This window comes from Corylus avellana, chromosome ca2 (assembly GCF_901000735.1).
Source record: "Corylus avellana chromosome ca2, CavTom2PMs-1.0".
Lineage (NCBI taxonomy): Eukaryota > Viridiplantae > Streptophyta > Magnoliopsida > Fagales > Betulaceae > Corylus > Corylus avellana.
This window is the reverse complement of record NC_081542.1, coordinates 33245021-33265986: the sequence shown is the minus strand read 5'-3', so window position 1 is coordinate 33265986 and position 20966 is coordinate 33245021. Positions and strand designations below refer to the sequence as shown.

General features: G+C 35.6%; 2 protein-coding genes across 2 annotated transcripts; both read right to left on the bottom strand.

Moving 5' to 3' along the window:
• Positions 1–5038: 5038 nt before the first annotated feature.
• On the bottom strand, positions 5039–8156 carry LOC132171595 (adenylyl-sulfate kinase 3-like). The gene is made up of 4 exons (XM_059582960.1): positions 7996–8156; positions 6337–6487; positions 5486–5898; positions 5039–5195 (listed from the first exon to the last, which is right to left on the bottom strand). Coding segments are annotated over exons 1-3 (276 nt in total). The 5' UTR covers positions 8120–8156; the 3' UTR covers positions 5039–5195; positions 5486–5897.
• Positions 8157–10756: 2600 nt separating this feature from the next.
• On the bottom strand, positions 10757–12067 carry LOC132169630 (protein FAR-RED IMPAIRED RESPONSE 1-like). The gene is made up of 3 exons (XM_059580632.1): positions 11303–12067; positions 10934–11047; positions 10757–10783 (listed from the first exon to the last, which is right to left on the bottom strand). The coding sequence occupies exons 1-3, from the start codon at positions 12065–12067 to the stop codon at positions 10757–10759; spliced, it is 906 nt and encodes a 301-aa protein (XP_059436615.1).
• Positions 12068–20966: the final 8899 nt, after the last annotated feature.

Genomic DNA, 20966 nt, shown 5'->3' with positions numbered 1-20966 from the left:
GGTAGCACACACCTTCTCGTAACCGTCCTTCTGTGTGCTTGCCATGCTACCCTATATGGTACCGATCGTCACTATAATCGTGTCTCGGGTTAAACATTTTTAATCATGAATGCATATATAACATTTCATATGATTTGTAAACTCATCTGTAACTGTATATAGTGCCATGAATGCACATATAACATTTCATATGATCTGTAAACTCATCTGTAACTGTATACTATGCCATGAATGCACATATAATATTTTATATGATCTGTAAACTCATCCGTGCCATGAACTTTGAGAACTCTTTTCATTCATAATTGCAGTCATGCATAAATCATGAAATAGGGTAACTGTATCACGTAAAATTCTTAAACAATGACATATGAATAAATAAAACTTGTCATTAAAATATGGAAGGAAGTGCAATTGAAAATCATGTAAGTGGATTCTTTATAAAATCTCCAACATTTTTCTAAAAGACTTATAATAAAATCTGTTGGGGTTTTTGGTGTTGTGTCCCCTTACTTGACATTGCATGCCCTTATTTTGAATCCGCATCCAAGTCACAATTCCTACAACGGAGGTAAAAGTACCTTAGTCATCAATTCGTTTTCAAGTCTCAATCATGCATCACTTTAGTTGTTAAGGATCTTATTTCTAATTTCTATCCCACCATCGTCTATCCTTAACCAAAAACATTATAGTGACATCAAGCCCCACCATGCTTGATTTATATGCTTTCCATAAAATTCTAATAATCAACTCAACTAAGGCCTTATTCCAAACCATTGCTTTACACTAAAACACCAAGGTTATAATATTCTTATTACTATAGAATCATCAAGAAGTTTATCTAGCCATTTAATTTAGCAACTTACTCCCAATATCAAAAGGTTAGAAACATTTACAAAAATCACTCTAATTATCACAAGACGTATTAGCATCTAAACCCAATAAGCATCAACTTCCATGGATCCCATAACAAATCATGATCAATTAACACTCTAAATATAATTAACTTCTCCAAATAGCAATTCAAGTGTTCATACACTAAAAGCCCCAATTTAATTCCGACTACAAAATTAGGGTTTAGCTTCATACTAAAAATACCATAAAAGATATGAAAATATTACCTTGGAGAGTTCTCATTTTTTTTTTTTTTTCTTCATCCTCCTCTTTCTTTCTCTTCTTCTTCTCTCTTTTCTTTCTTTTCTTCTCTTTTCCCTTCTCTCTTTCTTTTCTCCTCTCTTTCCTTTCTTTTCTTCTTCCGGTTCTCTCACTCATCTCACGCTCACTTGAGCTGTGAGCAAATGGGGAAAATTTCTCCCCTTTATAAGATGAAGAGCTGGCCGTATGTGGGACATTTGTCCCACATACACTCTAACCACCTGCTGAACCAGTACAAGTGTCAAGTAAGCTTGACACATTAGCTGCCCAGGTGTTCACCGAGAAAGCTGTGGGAGCATGCTGTATGCCATCTGTAAATTTAGGTGTCAACCAAGCAGCTTAAACTTGGTCCCCAAGCAACTTCTCATACAATGCCATGTGTCATCTTGAGCTTGGTGACTTGTCAAGCTTTAAAATCCTCATGCATTTACATTAGAACGTGGTCATAAAAATCTACAATTAACCCTCAATGAACCTAAACCTTTTGACTACCACATACCCAAAAATCGTGGCTTACGGACATCAGTAATCCATCCAATTAATTTTCCAAATTGCAGGTACTTCAACTACTCGACAGCTTGACCTATTAAACTTGAAAAAATCATAAGTCTTTCAATTTAACTCCAAATGACACGAACTTTAGTTTGAAATTTTCCTCATTCAAAAATGCACAACATATCCAAAAATCATAGTAACCCATAACTGTTTGGTACCTCAAAAGTCCCACGAAATTCGGTGCCTCTGTTTGACTGAAATTCCTGTTTTGACACTTGCATCTTCTAAAAATCATAACTCCTTCTACAAGCATCCAAAAATCATGAAACTACTTTTAAAATCTTCATTTCTCATCATTCTATAAGGTATTAAAACAGTTTTATTTAAGGTCACTCAAAGAATTTTCGGCGTCCAAAACAATGTGACTTTTCTTTCAATAACCCACTAAAATTATAACTATCAATTTCCATCATCTTTCACATTAAGTCTATTTACCTAACTCCATATAAATCTTAATAAAATTGCAAATCCTCCTTATCCTTGATAATAAGATCACATTTATTCTAAGTATAAATTTCGGGGTATTACATTATCTCTCGATATGTTTTTCTTGGCTGAGATTAGGATGTTTCTGTTGCCTCATATTTATGTATTTTGGGACAAGGGGGCAAATATCGGAATCTATGCTTCGATGTAGCTTTTCAGTATTGGGAGTCAGAATCAATGGATTCTTTGTTGCAGTTGCTACATTTTAATTATCCTTTTGGGTTGTGTGAGAATAGATTGTGGAGGCTGGCTGCCAATGTGAGGTTTTTTGTATGTCTAATTATGGTTTATTGAGAGGCCATTGCTATGTTTCCTTGGAAGAGTATATGGGGTGTTAAAATGCCTGAGAAAGTTGCATTCTCTATTTTGAAAACAGCCCAGTGAAAAGTTTTGATAGTTGATTGAGAAAGAGAGGGAAGAATATCCCCTAGACACTACTGGAGGGAGGGGGATGGGGCGTGGTCCTCCTAAAATTCTTGGAAACAAAAAAAGTGTTGAGACTTTTAGTTCAAAGCCTTAACACTCTAGTGGTTGGCCCTGAAAAAAATCGCAAAATATATATATGGTGAATTTTGAGCTCACAAATAATTCTCCAATGTTGTCATTCTTTTTGTATCACACACTCTCTTGACTGCTGCGTTAAGATTTTTATGTCCATCTTTATATTGGTACATACATGCACTTGGACTGGACGTGTGCATAAATGCATAAGTTTATGAACATAGGTAAACTACATTAGTCTAATCTGAAATTTTCTTTGTAACATTGCAGGTAGAATACAAAGATCATTCTTCTGGTCAGATACAACTTGCTTTTGCAGAAGCTCCAAGTGAAGCACTTCCTCTTAATTGTAGGCCTAATTTTGGTGCTGCATGGTTGACCAAAGATAAATTCAAGGTAGTGGTTGCAAAGCTTCTAGTCTGAGTCATGATGTGGTACAGGCTTGAACTTAATATTAATTTGTTACTAGATTTAGCCGGATGTTATATATTTATATATATATATATATATATATATTTACATATGGTCATTTGCTTTGCATTATTTGGTAGCCTGGCAGAGGTGGTCTGTGATGTGGTGTCTTATCACTAAATCTGGAACTTCTAGTTTGTGCTTCATACTTTGATGTGCTAGTTTATTCACAGAGTGGTTTTACTTTTGAAGAGTTATTCTAAAAAAATCTATTTCGTCGTAAAAAAAAAAAAATGCGTCTAGTTTATTTTCTGCTTATTTTGATTGTGGTGATTTTATCTTTATTAATTAAATGGCGTAATAATTGGTTTGGTAGACTTAATTGTTAAACTTGGGGTTAGAATCATATTTTTCAATTTGATTATATTTCTTGCCTATGAAATCTTAAAATTTGATCAGCAATTTCTCATTACAGGCTGATCTTGCCACTGATAGCCAAATATCGTTTTGTTCAATGTGAACTTCTCTAATGGTCTTCTACAAGATGTGTTCATGGGCAATACATGCACTCGATGTTGGGTTTGGTTTTAACTGTCTACTAGTTTATATGGTTTTCTCTGTGTACAAAAGGGATCATCTTACTATACTGAAGCTAATGTTGAAGTTGACTTGATTTGTAAGTCCAAATGTATTAAATGAGAATATGTTTGTAACACTTCTTTTGATCTAAAGATCTTTTCTTTTTTCAATCTGTATCAGTTCAGAGCTCTTTCAAACTTGAATATTCAAACACTAGAGAAAGGGAAAATTATCCTCTCCAGTTAAAGGGCTTGAGAAGACCTGTGAAAACAAAGAAAATAAAGCACAATCATCATTCATAAAAGTTAAGAGGATTTTGGAAATGCTTGTTCCAAAATATGCATTTGTACATACACTTCTCATACAGGAAAAAGCAACGAGAAAATATTTTATCTAATAAAAAATAAATATCTACTTCCATTCTCTTACGCATGGCTTATTCATCTCCGTACAAAGAAGCACGTTACACAACCATTTTTCAACTATGTTTTTTTACAAATTTAATAGTAGATTTGCCAAAAAAGAAAAGAGACAATGTACAAGATATAATTTTGTTCAAATATTGAAAATACTTGTTAGACGATAATTACCAAATAATTTTAAAATATGGTCCCTAGTCCCTACTACTAAAACACTTTCCAAAACAAATCACAAAATACTTCAATATATAATGCCTAATCTGTGGTGGACCTGGTGGTTACAAAACAAGATATAGAAACCACCACCTGTGAAGTGACACCTACAATAAACTCAATTTTTTTTCAACCATTTTTGTTTTGTTTCTTTTTATCTTCTTTAAATACTACTCAATTTTTTACTTGCTCTAAACTTTCAAATGTAAACCCACCAGATACACCTCTTAATTTCACCTTTACAAAAACTCCTTTCAAAACACAACCGAAAACACTATTCAAACAATTTATTAAGCACACCCACTACTTTCTTCTTTTTTTTTTTTTTTTTTTTTTTTTTAAAAAAAAAAATGAATAAAAGGGAAGCTGAACAAGAAGACCTTAACCTGGTTCAAACATAGCAATATATAAAAGAAGAATAAAATGATAATCACAAAAGGAAATGCACTCTAACAACAATAAGAGAATCACATCTGATTGTGTGTAAGAAAAATTTCAAATACATAGTCTAATAAACCACTCTAAAGCGTAAAACAGCCATTTTTCATTTGTCTCTAGGGATGCCACTATGGAACCGATGACTTCATGAAGCACAAGAGGCTGCTCCTTTCAGGAAGAGGATTCAACAAAACTAGGCAATAAGAAAGGAAGCATACAGCTGGCCATACTGCCCATGTGACTTAAAAGACGAGTCTCTTTTAATTTTTTTTTGGGTTGCCTTTCCAATTTTTTTCCCTTTTCTGTTAATGAATTGTTACAATTGTCCAGACGATCGCGCAAGGATGTGATCTGTGGAATCCCCAATACTCTTGGCTGCATCCAGGATACATGCACTGTTCCCTCAACTTGATCAATTAGGCCCTCGATCAGATGAACCTGCAATAAAATTCTCCCAGTGGTTTGTATTCAATCAAAAGTTGTTCCACAAAAATTATGTAGTTGGTGAGGGAACAAAGTTTCCTTCTTTGATGCAAATGGTGTGAATAAGTTTTTTTGCAATCCCCATATAATTTATTGAGAAACATATAATGTTAAAAGTGATTAAACAAAAGAACTGATGTTGCAAGAAACATGCCAAGTAGGAAAGTCGCAAAGGTAGTAAAGATTCACAAAGCATTTAAAGATCAATTACTCTTCATAAATATTTCAAGGACATGGGGACTTACAGAAAGGCTCTTCATAAGAAGATGCTCCACCTCCTCGATAGAAAGTTTTGTGCGCTCTACAATGATACTCAAAGGTATAGTTCGATCATTAGATGACCGGCTGCAAGGAAACATGTAGCAGTTAATCAATTATGCCAATTGTATCGGGAAAGACTTGTTCCTCTGGCACAAATCAAAGGTAGAACCAAAAAAAAAAAAAAAAGACAAATGCTAAACCTGAAAATAATTTCCATCAAGCAGAGAATATTTATCTTTTCCACCAGCTTTTTCTCATTCTTAACTAATGCTGGTTGAGCCCTCAGAGCAGCATTGTGCACATGACATAGTTCCTGATAATGAACTAAATCACCAGAGTTGAATGCCTAAAGAATATAGTAGAGCCACTCAACCTTTGTCCCTAGAAGACTCTTAATCTGCAGAAAGTAAAAGATGTCACCACCCATCATAGCAGGCTGCTAAAAAGAAGCATCTAAAAATTTAGAAAGAGAAAAGACTCAGTATCGAAAATCGAATTCATGTCACATCAAGAAACTCTTTCAAATGATCCAATACTCCAGGAAAATGACAGAACCACCAAGAACATAAAAAAATAAAAACTCTAGAGCAATGCGTGACGTGTAAGCCATTAAAATCCAAATCCAATTTCCATCCTTTTTGAGTTGGTCATACAAGCCTTCAACAATATAAATAAACAAACTAATGAAATGAAATTAAGCATATACCAGTGCATACTATATTGAATGTCAATTCACACGTCCATTTCGTGCCTTAAATCTGTTTATAAAAATCTAACTTTCAAGCCTTAGCCACCTCCAAGTAGAAAAAGTTTGTTGTTTACAGAAAATACTTACCAACTCAAAAGTATGTTTTCAGTTCGATCTTCTGGTTTGAAACTAAGGTCCTTGTTTAGTCCATGCCGAAGGTTATCTCCATCAAGGACATAGGACAGCTTTCCCCTAGAGTGCAGTTCTCTACTTAATGAGCATGCTAGTGTGCTTTTCCCTGAACAATTTGTACAAAAAGCTTCAGCAAGACATAGCAACTACATCCAGCATAGCATACTAGAATACACCTCAAATCTTTAATTAACTAGGAAATTCATCAAGGATACATCATAAGAACACCTTGTTCACTTCTCAACATATTGGTAATGTAATGCTACAAATAAGGCGTGTAAGAAGGCAACATTTCTAATCGTTTTATGGATTCCACAGCTGGTGATTAATTCACCAAAAAATTATCTTCAGAAAGACACGAAGGAATCATTGGTAAAAATGTTGGCATTCAGTTCTCATTATTGAACTGCTGCATTAAACCTCTACATGATAAGAGGACAGGATGGATTGCAAGAATTAGATTCAACCAAAATACACTAGCTTCCTGGTGTAAATTTTTACTATTCAATTTTTTTTGTTTTTTTCTTTTAGCTACTCAAAGATGCAAATTTTGTTTATTCTAAAACTAGCTCAAAATGAAACAATGCAACTATAGCTACATTCACGTTATCCATCATCTAAAAAAGGCACAAAACTACACATGGTACCTGAGCTAAACTGTACACGTAAACAAGGGATCCCAAGTCCTCCTATAGTCTCTGTTCATATAATTAGGCTCTAAAAGCAATAGTTATCATCTGTGAACCAGCTAGGCTGGAAGTATTGGTTAATTCATAGCCCAGTTTATAAGCCAGTCTATTCACGTTGTGGACTGAAATAACAATAGAAGCAGTTAAAACCTAACTAAACTACAGGTTTTTAGCAGAACCAAGTCCTGTATTGCACATTCCAACTTCATTAGATTGAATGAGTGATGATTACAAAACTATAACATTGATTCTAGAATGGAATGACTCAACTCAACTTAACAACTAACTAAGGTCAACTATGAATCATTACCAACTAACGAGGAGTACCATATGTATTCGTTTTTATCATTCCATCCTATCTAAATTTATACTTTTTATCGCTTCTCTACTTAACATATCCTTCTTCATGACTTCTTCCATGTTATTTTAGACCTTTTTTTACCTCTTTTCACTATATTAACTAGAATTATATCACTCTCTCACTGGTGTTTTACTGGGTCTCCATTACACAAGGTCCAATCATCTTGAGTGACTCAACCTCATCTACTTCCCAATGAGAACCACCCACACACAAAAAGGTAAGAAAGAAAAAGGCCGGGGCATCTTTTTGTCTATAGATCACCCAAATCATGAACTAGCTCACTGCATCCAAAACCAATCCAAAATGATACAGGTTCAATGACAACAATAGATGTAAGCCTAACATCAAATTGGAAATTTAATTTATACACAACCACCAACTAACTATAGTCTCAAACTTGGAGTCCACCTAGCAAAAATAACATAGACATCAATTCCACAAAAAACTACAAATTTCTTATGAACATAAATTATAGACATAATAAGTCCAGTCTCTCAAGGACACAGTACTTATCTAGAGCTCCTAATGCAGAGAGTAATCTGCAAGTCAGTTTAAAAACTATACCTGATCCGCTGAGACCCGTAATCCATACTACACACCCCCTATGATTAAGAAGCTTTTGCCTTTCAACCTTCCCAACTGGACATTCTTGCCAAAATATATTTGTTGAATTACTTAGAGTAGACATCAGAAACGTTTCTTATGTTCCTTCCCACAAATAAAAGTTAAATCATTAACAAATCCTAATATAGAGTCTAGTAGAACAATGTTTATTTAGCAAAAACAAAGATATTTGATTATAACCCTACTTTTTCTGATATAGACCCAAAAAAAAAAAACTTATTGTAACATTCTGTGTTTCAGGATTGGCTTGAGGTAAAACCAATTATGCTCCTCTTTTCCCAATTAGTAGGTTAATGACTTTGTCCTCTTCTTTCCCCACTCCCAACCAACAGCTCAAGAAACAAATATATTGATAGGGGGTAATGTTCCTTCTTCCACATTGATCAACCAAGTGCTACTCTTCTAGTTTAATTTTAAGAAATTCAACCGAAGTGAGGAACAACAGGAATGCAAATCCATCCTTTTTATATTAGAATGAAAAGATAATGTCAGAAATGATCCTAGCCTCTAAAAATTCAAGAACAGTTGATCACAGTCATAATGTTACACATAAAGAAACCCTTGTAATTGATCAACACCAAAGCATGCATTTCCACAAAAAGAAACCGAAAAATAACAAACACGCCACTAAACAAAAACAACCAACCATAAATCAGAGAGATAGATTCAATACCTAAAGGTCGTTTGCTTCTTTGTCAGAGAGAGAGAGAAAAAAGAGAAAGGAATGGGAGCTGAAAACGAAAACAAAAACAAGGGAATTGAAGAATGCATGTTACAACCAATTGACATTCTATAGCTTTCCACAAATGCAAAAACTAGGTCATACCTGGTTAATGAGTTAGATCACAATGAAACTCTTCAGCTCTTTCGTTGAATAAACAGATGAATCATATACTCATCTGTGTAAAATAAATTAGAAAATTAAATGGGAAAAATATAAAAAAGCCCCACAAACTACCAGCCGTTTTCGATTTAGCCCCCTAATGTTCCAAAAGTGATAAAGTAGCCCCCCAAACTACCAAATTATTGCATTTTGGCCACTCCGTTAGTCAAAACCGTCAGTTTGGACGGAAATTGCAAAACGACGTCGTTTGTTACGGGTAAGTTACTACAATGCCCTTTTGAGAAAAATATAAAAAAGCCCCCCAAACTACCAGCCGTTTTCATTTTAGCCCCCTAATGTTCAGAAAGTGATAAAGTAGCCCCCTAACTACCAAACAGTTGCAATTTGGCTACTCCGTTAGTCATTACTGTCAAATATGATGAAAAATTCAAAACTACGTCGTTTTGACAATGGTAAGTTACTAAAATACTCTTTTAGAAAAAAAAATCATATTAAAACAGGCACGCTAAATGGCGCCGTTTTGCTTGAAACTAGGGTTTCCTTACACTTACCAAAACGGCGCCGTTTTGATAAGTGTTAGGAATAAAAAGAAAAAACCTTAGACACCACGCAGAAAAAACTCCCAACCCCAGTTTATCTCTCTCCCCCAAACCGCCGACCACCACATCGTTCTATCTCCGGCAACCTTCTCCCTCAAGTGAAAAAAACGCAACGCCCCTCTCTCTCTTTCTCTCAAAACGACTGCCCCTGCCACCACCATCCATCACCGCCGGCCACACCATCCACTAGCTACGAAGCGCCACCGAAAAATTCTTACCCATTGTAGAAATCAAACAAAAAAATCACGTTCGTAGATAAACAACACCGATCCGACAGCTATACCATGAAATACAATAAAAAGATTGAGTTATGGGTAAGATTTACAGGCTGTCGGAGATAGACGACGTGATGGCCGGCGGTTTTGGGGAGAAAGATAAACTGGGGTCTAGGGTTTTTTCTTTTAATTCCTAACACTTTCCAAAGTGGCATCATTTTGGTAAGTGTAAGGAAACCCTAATTTCAAGCAAAACGGCGCCGTTTTGCTTGCTTGTTTTAATATGATATTTTTTTTCTAAAAATGGCATTTTGGTAACTTACCATTGCCAAAACGATGTAGTTTTAAATTTTTCATGATATTTGACGGTAATGAATAACGGAGTGGCCAAATTGCAATTGTTTGGTAGTTTGGGGGCTAGTTTATCACTTTCTGAATATTAGGGGGCTAAAATGAAAACGGCTGGTAGTTTGGGGGGCTTTTTTATATTTTTCCCAAAAGGGCATTATAGTAACTTACCTGTAACAAACGACGTCGTTTTGCAGTTTCCGTCCAAACTGACGGTTTTGACTAACGGAGTGGCCAAAATGCAATAGTTTGGTAGTTTAGGGGGCTACTTTATCACTTTTGGAACATTAGGGGGCTAAATCGAAAATGGCTGGTAGTTTGGGGGGCTTTTTTATATTTTTCCCAAATTAAATTCTATCAGTGTGCTATCCAATTCAAAAGTTAGTGTAATAATTCTTTCAATGTTAATCGACAATTGATTTGGAAATACCTGATGGATACAACAAATAGATAGGTAGTTGTTGTAGCCAGAAGTTACTTGCATCTATTTAACACTTACAAAAACTGTACACCATTCCACATGTTTAGAACTTACAAAAACCATGCACCCACCATTCCACACTTGCAAAAACTATACACCACCATCAGCCAAAAAACAGCACTGCTTCCAAAAAATTCTTGTAACATGTACTAAAGCATTAGCTGAACAAAAAAGAGCAATGCTTTCAAAAAAACAAAACATCATGCTCAATCGCCTATTCAAATAGGTTGAAACCCGTATCCTGCAGCAAATCAACTTAGTAAGTTAGCAAAACAAAAACACCGTTATAAGTTATTAAAGAATAAAAATAAAATAGAAAAGAAAAAGGAAAAAGGAGAATGACAATGAACAATGTAAGTTGGCAATAGCAGGGAGCTTCAAGTATGTTTACCTTAATAAAAGCAGTTTCCTGCGTTCCAATTATGCGATCATATTGAGTATCAGTTATTGAAGCCAATGGAGCTTCATTTGTGTTAAATTCCCTTTCTTGAATTCCTTGGCAAGCCTTCAATTTAAAAAGATACCAAATGTGTTACAATATGCTTGAAATGTTTGTATGCGATCACGCGTTTAGTAAGAATAAGTGAAACACTCATAAAAGGAAGAAAAATAAGCAACCTGATTTTTTCTCCCCTTCTGGTTGGCATTGTTGTGACTCTGATGTTTCTTTTTTTGTTTGTGTCACGACTTTTTCAACTGTAGACACCATTCTTTTGAATGGTGGCTTGCCTTTACATTTAACCGCTATAGGACTAAGAACCTTGGTACTTTTCACTACTACACCATCAATGGCTTCATTACTTTTGGAAGATGCGCATGGAATATCATGGGAGGGTGGACTGGGTTCATACCTTGAGCACTTGTATTTCGCTAGCAACATGTCTATACAACGCATGACATCCATGTAATGGTCCTCACTGGTTGATGTAAGCGTTGCTAATTCACTACATTTTTTCAACAAGCAATCATATCTTTGGGCATCAGGGTTGCAACTGAAGACATTATAACTACTCTCAACAAGAGTATATGCGCGCTTCAAATCCTTCCTCCATCGGTCAAGAAAATATTTTGTGGGCAAAGATTTCACTTTCTTTAATGTCAGTACAGCAAGGGCATGCCTACACAAGATTCCTCTACATTCAAACAACCCACAAGTGCATTTAACTTCACATTCATCTCCATTAAAGTAAACACAAAAATTCCGCTCTTTTGTGTAATCATCAACTGTTACCTCATCAGATACTTCGTAGGTAGAAATTGCACCTTCACTTTTAATAAGAGAGCAATTACAATACATCAAGCAACTAAACTTCTGACGAACTTCTTTGAACTTTGCATTGGTATAAAGTTCTTGAAATTTCTTCTCAATAGAAAAATGAGATACACAGGGAATGATGGCATTAAAATAATTGAAATAAGCTACTTTCTCATTCTCAGCCTTTCTCCTCAAAGCATTTTCAAATTGGTCAACAAATTCATTCAGCGTGCTTCTTGAGTGCACATAATTATCAAAAAATGCATTCATACTTTCACTTCTTTGTGTAGTTTGCATTCCAGCCCAAAATGTATCTTTTAAATACGCTGGTATCCAATGAGCCCGCTCACTATATAACCAACACAACCATGCATTATCCTGAAGATTATACCTTTCCAGTACACCTTGCTAAGTGTTATCAAATTCAACACAAGTTTGAGAGTCGTAGATTGCACTTTGTATGGCACTCTTCAAGCCACACTTGTATTGAGCATGTGATCCTAGCTTCTCTGGGAATTTTTTCATAATGTGCCATAAACAAAATCTATGTCGGGCTCTAGGAAAAACTTTTGCAATTGCACTTTTCATAGCCTTATCCTGATCTGTTATTATTGCAACTGGAGCTTGGTCGTTTGATGTGGTATTTTTGTGACCAAAAATATCAATTATAAAAATAACCACTCGCAATAGGACGAATCTTTGTAGGATACGGCTATAGAGAGGGTGTTGAACCTCAAGGACTGCAGGGGTTTTGTTATCAAATTCGAAAGATTAAAATTAACTTAATTAAAAAGATAATTGATTTGATTTTCTTTAAAAGTAAAGAGCATGAAAATAAAGATAAAAAGTATGAGAGATAGAATAGGGGATTGATTTCACCACTAACTGCATAACAATGGTCAATTAGATTTAATCCAAAAATTCATTCTATGCATGTTATAAATAAACAAGAAACTACCATATTAAAGAATAAGTATAATTCATCTTCGGTTGGCACGGATCGTCCACCTAACCACTAAGATGCGGTACGACCCGTCTTCCCTAGGTATGAATTATCAAATTCTATAACAGGATACATACAATCAATGAATAAGTGTAACCCATCTTTGGTTGGCACGGACTGTCTACCTAAATTACACTAAACTAGGGTGTAGTACAATCCGTCTTCCCTAGGCATGACCTATCAAATCCTATTGATCATATGTCAATTAAACCCATTGTATAACCGTCATTCTGATGATCACAGAAAACAAGAATGATTTGAGATCAATAAAAGTAAAATACTTTCTAAGACAAGAGAAGAATTTCACAAATATTGACTTTTGAATTTAAGAACAATTGCATTTAATAATTAAGAACATAATCAAAAGGTAGCAATTCTCATAGTTATACAATCAACATGCATAAATTGAAATCTATAAATACAATTAAACCATTGTTACTTGGAAAGGGCTACATCAACACCCTATTACAAAATTAGCCGCGCATCGGGGTGCTAGGATGGCCTCCTGCCATGGATTATCTCCTCTTCAACTTGTCAAGCCTCCAAAAAGATTTTTGTATCTAAAACTAAGCACACCTTCTCTTGAAGGTTAAGGGTCTATTTATAGGGAGCAAGCCAGTCCTAGAAGCCCTAGGAAACCTAGAAATTTCGGAGATTTAAGTCCAAGTCCAATTAGGATAAAGAAAACCTAAGTCCAAATCGGAATAGGATTCACCCAGAATTGCATTCCTATCTTGCGGGGCGATTTTGGCATTGCGGCGCTCCGAATTAGGAAAATACTATTTCCCAATGATTTGTAGCAATTTGAGTTATCTTTCCAGTGCCACTTGAATCACCTCAATCGGATATTTGAGCTGAAAGTTATGGCTAAAATACCGAGACATATGCAGAATCCAAATTTGAATCCAATCCGATTTTGACTCCAATTTGAGAAATTCCGAATTAATCCTTTTCTTTATTTGATTTAAACTTAACCATGATTGGTTAAGTTTAACCATATCTTCTAGGTCTTCTCAGAGTGTGCTTTTAAGGCCAAAATCAATGGAATTAATTGCATCTTGATTTATAACCTGAAAACACAAAAACAAAACAAAATCAAACAAATAACAATGCTAAGGAATTAACATATGCAAATTAAGGGGCTTGAATGTGCAACATTCGACGCTTCTCACCGTTCATGCATTTCAACCATGTTTCAAACAACCAAACAAATGTGGCCGTATCCTCACCTGATAGTAATCCGGCCCCGAAAAGTATTGACTAACCATGATGATTCACTCCCACGAAAGGAGCAAATGGCATATTATATATATTGGTCAAATACGTCGTGTCAAATGTAACCACATCCCCAAAATACTTATATGCAGCCCTGCTTCGTGCATCAGCCCAGAACACATTCCTTAGCCTAGAGTCGTCGTCCAAATCTATCACAGCATAGAAGCCATCATTCATTTCTCGCATTCTAGTAAAGTAGTCGTAAAGTACTCCAGCACCTCCTTTGCCAAGCCGAAGATGTCTTGCCTTGTTAATAAAATTTCGACAATCTCTCTCTATGAATGACAGATTCTCATACCCTCCACCTTCAGCAACAAGAGAGTTAAAGTTCTTACTCACACCTATCCCAGCTATATCGTTTAATTCGAGCCTTCTTTTCACATTATCATCTATCCTCCTATAGCATCGAAAAAATCTTGTTTTACTAGGGCTTAAAGCATGATTATGGTTCACATTAACAGTAGTCAAGCACCATGCTCCATCCCTAAACGATGCATTGATCTTGGCCTTACACCCAGTTTTCGTTGTCGGATTAGGCTTGTGAATATTAATTGCATCAGTTTGCTTCTTGCCATAACGAGCACATGTGAGGGTGACGTACTTATGACTCCCATCTGGATTATTTTTACCTCCTTTAGATGTCACCCCAAACCCCGATTGCTGAGCATATCGCCTATAATATAGTATTAGTTCTTTTTTCTGAAACTAAACTTCATTCCTACCTCCGGTTCTGCTTCTTTCTTATTGCATTGCACATCATTGTCATCCTTGTCTACCAACTCTAAATCACAGACAACTTCATTTTCATCTAGATGACAAAAAAAAATACAGTTACCCAATCAACATATCGGAACAAGATTGGAATCACAACATTCACTAAATGACAATCAACAACTAATGAATAAAATTTACTATGAGAAAGAAACTCAATGATATTAATAAAAGAGTGTAAAGACTAACTAACCAATTTGAGGGGCAACTTCAAGGAATGGCTCGTCGTCATTTGGAATCTATGTAAGCAGAGAATTGTTAGGTTCATAACAACCCCATTGCCAACTTTTAACATGTAATATATTCTCTCCTTTAAAAGCAGAGAAATACTACACTTACCAAAAGTTTCCCCTAAAATTGGTTTCCAAGTGATATGTCACCATCCCATAAGATGGTCAAACATTTCCCAAAATAATAGATCTTATGAAATGTTAAAACATCATTTGGGAAAGGAATTTTATGGAGAAATTTTAGTAAGTGTAGCATTTTCATTAGAAGCAACATATAAATACTTTACATTGAGAATAGGGATGTGAAACGATTATTAAATTGGGAGGGTGGGGGGAACATCTAACATTAATACCTGCATCAATTGCTCAGGCATTACAGATTTAGATCCCATCACAAGTGGTAATGAGGCAGGAGGCACTAAAGCTTCACCAATGGCCCCAACAGTGTGACTTTGTGTATTGGCTCCTGCGGAAGTTATAGTGAGTACAAAATCATCACAACCAAGAGAGGATGAAAATATAGATGATCACACATAAGTAGGAATCATTTAGGTTGAAACTGAAAAATATACCATCTGCAACCATACGGTGAAACATTCTTTCCTTACTTCCATAAGAATCCTACATTGATTGGCACGTTTTCATAAGACAACAAATAAAGAACAACATATCAACAGAGCAATGTAAAGCTAATGCTATAAATAAATATTTCAATCATTACGGCATATGCATACGTAAAACACCAAACTGATCAATTGAGAAACCAAACCCTATTGATGCATGATATAATGTACCTGTTTCTCATTATTCTTTTCAATTGCATCTAATGTACCCTCATTACCACTATCAACACTATTAGCAAGAAGGGGAGACAAACAATGTGAAGCACTGTCATTGCATGCGCTTCCAGGAGTTCCCATGGATTTTTTTGTACAAACTCGATCATTTCCATAGGGGCCCTTCCCTTCCAACTCTATATTGACATGTAGTGGGTTTGGAGTCTACAGAAGATATAGGAAAAAACTTAGATGACAAATTCATAAACTTTACAATATTTATAAGCAGCAACGATGTGCTTAATCGTGTCACACGTGCAGCACGTGTTTGCATTGTAATATATATAAGTGACTAGGATTACCGTGGTCATATTAGGATGAGTATAAACTCCCCATGGAGGCAATAAACCAGGGTATGGAACTGTCATCCCATATGGTGGGATCAACAGATGCTGAAACATCACCAAGAAAGAAAATAAGAACCTTATATCCTGTACATAATGTATGCATCTACATGATCCAAAGCATAGCTATAATTCACCTGGCTTCTTGATAGATAGGGGTGGGGAGTTGTAGAAGCAACTGTTGAGGCAAAAAATGGGGCTTGCGTAGCTCCAAGATAATAATAAGCATAATCAAGAAACACTGGGTATCCAAAACTAATCCATATAAATAATGAAAAAAATTCATAGTCATAATGATTTTTTTTGGTTCTTTAAAAAAAACTAAACTAAACATATTCTTATCACGAACCTGCAAGGAGCTCGACCAATCAAAATAATGCGTTGTTGGTATTTCCTGAAAAGGTAAATGACAATACTTTAAAACACCTAAAAAAAAAATAACAATAAAATGTAAAAGAATATAATTAGGGTGTTAAGAAAAAGACAAGGATACCTGAGCTGAAGAAGCTGGTTTGGAAGGATTAGGAGGCTTGCTCTCTTCCCCTATCCCCATCGAGTTGTTTCAAAAAAAGAAACCTTCAACTTATGCTTTTTATGAGAAGATCACTTATATCCGCAATAATATCTATATATAACCGTCTTAGTTGATAGAGTAACCAAAGAAGGTACACTAGAAAAATCTAATACAACACCTTGTTTGGCCAACCTGCAAACAAATTTGCATCCATAAATGTCAAACGAATAAAACACTTTATTTCCTTACTGGGGGGTAAGGAAATAAATTCAAGGGGCTGCCTCCAATTTTGATCAAAAGTAAACAATTATGATGGAATGTACATGACACACCACATTTCTATTGAATCATGTATCATATTTAGAAGTGTTTCATGCTTCAGTAAGCATTAACAATACACAAACGTTCAAAATTTTCTACCATCTTTTTTGTTTTTGTTTGTGTATTCTTTAATGATTTTGAGCATCCAAAGCAAGCTACAATGATTATAACCCAGATTTACAAATAGCACAAAATCATTGTCTATTTCCCAGCTTAGGAAAAAATGGTTAAATTTGCATCACTCTCTCAATGCATATTCATTAACAATTTCTCAGTATAGGATAAAAAGGGGCACATAGGATTGCTCCCTCACTCACTCCTAGCCCACGATTAGGCATTAATCTAAAACACTTTGGAAACACCTAATATGGTTGCTCCATGATTGTAAAGATGATGCCAGTTAGACCAATCATTGATCTTCGTATGCAATATCTAAGCATATATTTGAACTAAGATAATATAAAAAATAAAAAAGGAAGAAAAAGAAAAAGAAAAAAGAAAAAATCTTCCTTTTTCTTTTCTTTTTTTTTTTCTTTCAAATTATCTTTTTTTGATAAATAAGTTGAATTGCGAAATTCGGTCATTGGTGAATGCCCTCACCTAACAGTTAACGAAAAAAATCAGTTTGTTTTTTTGACCTAAATAAACCATCCATACGACTGCAATACCGCTAAAACCACGAAGTGAATCATCTCTAACTATCATACATTGGACAAAATTCCAAGATTTGTAGCCCCTCCAATGTAGTTCAAAAGCAGAACCCTTCCAACTGGTGCTCGATTGGGGAAAAGTGATGAGCTATATATAGTTCCTGCAACACCAAAGAAAATCCACATGCTGAATTTGGCAGGATATTTTCAAAGCATCCTTAACAGAATATTAGTTCTTACAATCAAACTTTTGACTGTTACGACGAATTTCAAATTGCAGAACTTTAAAAACCTACACAAATATTTTGATTTTCGATAAAGTCACTGAACAAGCCTTTTCTTTTCCTTCAATTTCTCAGCAACCAAACAAGAAATGCAATAAAGACCAGTCACCATGAGACATCAATTTGTAATAACCCAAGCATCTCTACAAAACCTCGTATCTTCAACAACCCATGAGCCCATTACGAAATGAACTTAGACCATTGCAAGTCCTCCCATGACCATCCGAACTACTTAAAATTTGCAATAAATAAGTAGAGAGTACAAGGTATCTAAACATTGAGACAGTGCTAAAGCATTGGACCCAAAAACTTAAGCTAGTAGGTAGATGTGCCCAATTAGCATCCAAACCCACAACTAATCCCACACCAACCGGTGTAGAACTCTCTAAACATTCTCCATGTGATTCTTGGAAAGGATGACAAAAAGAAACCAAATATTCTAGAACTGATAACAGAGTGACCTTTTCCAATTTCTCTTTTTTGAAGCAATTATAAACAAGCTTGATTCAAAGCACAAAAACAAGAAAAAACAAGCCCAAACAAAAAATCAGCATTAACAATATTACACCAGAAAAATCTACATGCATGCACAAAACCTACAGCAAGTTGAATAATGCACCAATAATCTTAAAAAAATTAAATTAAATTAAAAATTACAGCAAGTTGAACAGCTGAAGAGAAATATAAGAGAAAACTAAAGGAATTGAGAGTGAAAGTGCTTAAAAAATTGTTTGAAATCTCAGCACCCAGAAATAATCTCCACTCAAATCAGCTTTTCAATTCCTAAAGACCCAAAAAGATGATAATATTACTTCACGCTCACCATTTCTCTTCCCCCATTTTCCAGAACAAGCTCAAAGAGAGGACGAGAAATCAAACTCACCAAAACATGCGCAACAAGAGAAAATCGGAGAAATTCAATACTTTGCGCGCCCCAAACTCTACGAAATGAGAAATGAAGTCTGAACTGGGACTATTGAATCGTAACTGTGAAGTTTTTTGTTTTGTAACTGGATTTCGTAATGGGCTCATGGCCCGGTGGGGGAGAATGGGTTTGGGGAAAATTTAGGGGGCAAATGAAATGTGTGGTAGGAGGGAATACTTTTGGGGAAAGCGCCGGAGCTGATGGAGGGCAGTGGAGGTGGTCGTCGGCGGCGGTGACGATGGGGAGAGGAGAGGATGGACGGTGGAGAAAAGGGGTTGGGGAGGAAAAATGGAGAAAGGAAAGGGGTCGGTCGACGGTGTGGGAGAGCAGATCATGGCGCCGGTTTCAGTGGGATTACGGAGCCGGCGCCGACGCCGGTGGAGAGAGAATTTGGGTGGAGGGAGAATGGGGTGGAGCCGTGGAGGGAAAATGGGTTTTGGGGGAAATTTTTTGGGGTGGGGGGGAAGACGATCGTGTCTCTCTGTTTCTGTTTTGACATACATATATATATATAACTTTTAAACAGAGGTTACGACGTGGCATGTGCCACATCAGCGGCGTGCGTTACTGTTCACGCACGCCGCGTAACCTATATCGTTTCTCTTACATATATGTACATATGTGTATATGTACATATACACATATATGTATACATATACATATATACATATGTGTGTGTGTTTATATATATATATATAAACACATATGCAGAAATAACAAAAAACAAAGATATATAATATATTTGTTATTATTGAGTAATGTTTACTATATATTGTTATTTGTTACTTATTAAAAATATACGAGTTGAACCTAATAAATAAGACGAGCCTTATACGAGCTTGCTTATGAGTTTAGCTGAGTCGAGTTGAGCTTGCTTCGTTTAATATTCGAGTCAAGATTCGTGTTCACAAAACACTTCATTTAATGTTTGAGTCGAGCACGAGCCGAGCTTATGCTAGCCGAGCCCGAGTTCGCTCGCCAGCGGTTTGCTCTCTTAACACTCCTAATCCCAGTACATTTTGCATAAAACAACTTTCATTTTTCTACGGTTCTACCTTTCCATTCTTTTATCCCCATTTCAGAATATCTTCCCTAGCAATAAGAGAATCATCGATTAAAAACTTCTTCATAACCTCCCTCCTAATCCTTTTACCATAGCCACAAGCGAAAAACAAGTGATTCCTCCCCTCAATGCAACTCCTACAATACAAGCACAATACTACTCCATTAAATCCCCACTGCATCAGTCTTTCACTGGTTGTTAAACCATCCCTCATAGCCAATACCAAAAAAAAACATTATAACCAGAGCCCAAAGCCGTTGATATGGGCATACATATTCAATAGTGCAGCATGCTGACTATAAAACTACAAAATAAATTTGAGCCTGAAATCCAAAAGCACAATCTGAGCACAATAACTATTTAGACAGGGGAATCATAACAAAAAAAAAAAAAAAACAAAAAAAAACAAAAAAAGACAAAAAAAAAATATCTCTGTTGCTCCATGAACCATCAGGAAGCTGATTTTTGGCACTCCATTGAAGGCTAGATAGGAATTGAGGAAGACCACTTCCATGAATATCTCCAATCAGAGCAACCCAACGCCAACAACAAGCTTCCTCACCCACGCAATAGGCCCAATCCCCATAGAAATTAAAGAAGGCAACAAATGCAGGTATAGACGGCAACAATGCTGAGAACATCAATACTATGCATATACAATCTCAACAACAACAATTCTTATACCCAACAAAATCAGCCCCAATTCCACTAAGCAGAGGAATCACAACTCAAAATCTCCAAAAATATCAAATTTATGTATCAAGCTAGTTTTATTTATTTATTTATTTTTTATTTTTCATTCATCAAAATAGAGATTCAAACCACCAAAAAACACATATCTAAAGAAAGGCAAAGTGCCTAAGATGTAGAAGCTGAAAGATGAATGATGGAGAAGTTGAAGAGAGGCGAGATCTAAGATGTAGCAGCCGAGAGAGACGAGATATCTTGAAACA

Coding starts and splice junctions, on each gene's coding strand:
- LOC132171595 (XM_059582960.1), bottom strand. CDS start 8,119: ATGTCTACTCTAAGTAATTCAACAAATATATTTTGGCAAGAATGTCCA. Junction 6,488..7,995: donor TACGGGTCTCAGCGGATCAG/GTATAGTTTTTA, acceptor CAAATTGTTCAG/GGAAAAGCACACTAGCATGC.
- LOC132169630 (XM_059580632.1), bottom strand. CDS start 12,067: ATGAATGCATTTTTTGATAATTATGTGCACTCAAGAAGCACGCTGAAT. Junction 11,048..11,302: donor TAGTAGTGAAAAGTACCAAG/GTTCTTAGTCCT, acceptor TTTAAATTGAAG/GCTTGCCAAGGAATTCAAGA. Junction 10,784..10,933: donor AGGAAACTGCTTTTATTAAG/GTAAACATACTT, acceptor GATTTGCTGCAG/GATACGGGTTTCAACCTATT.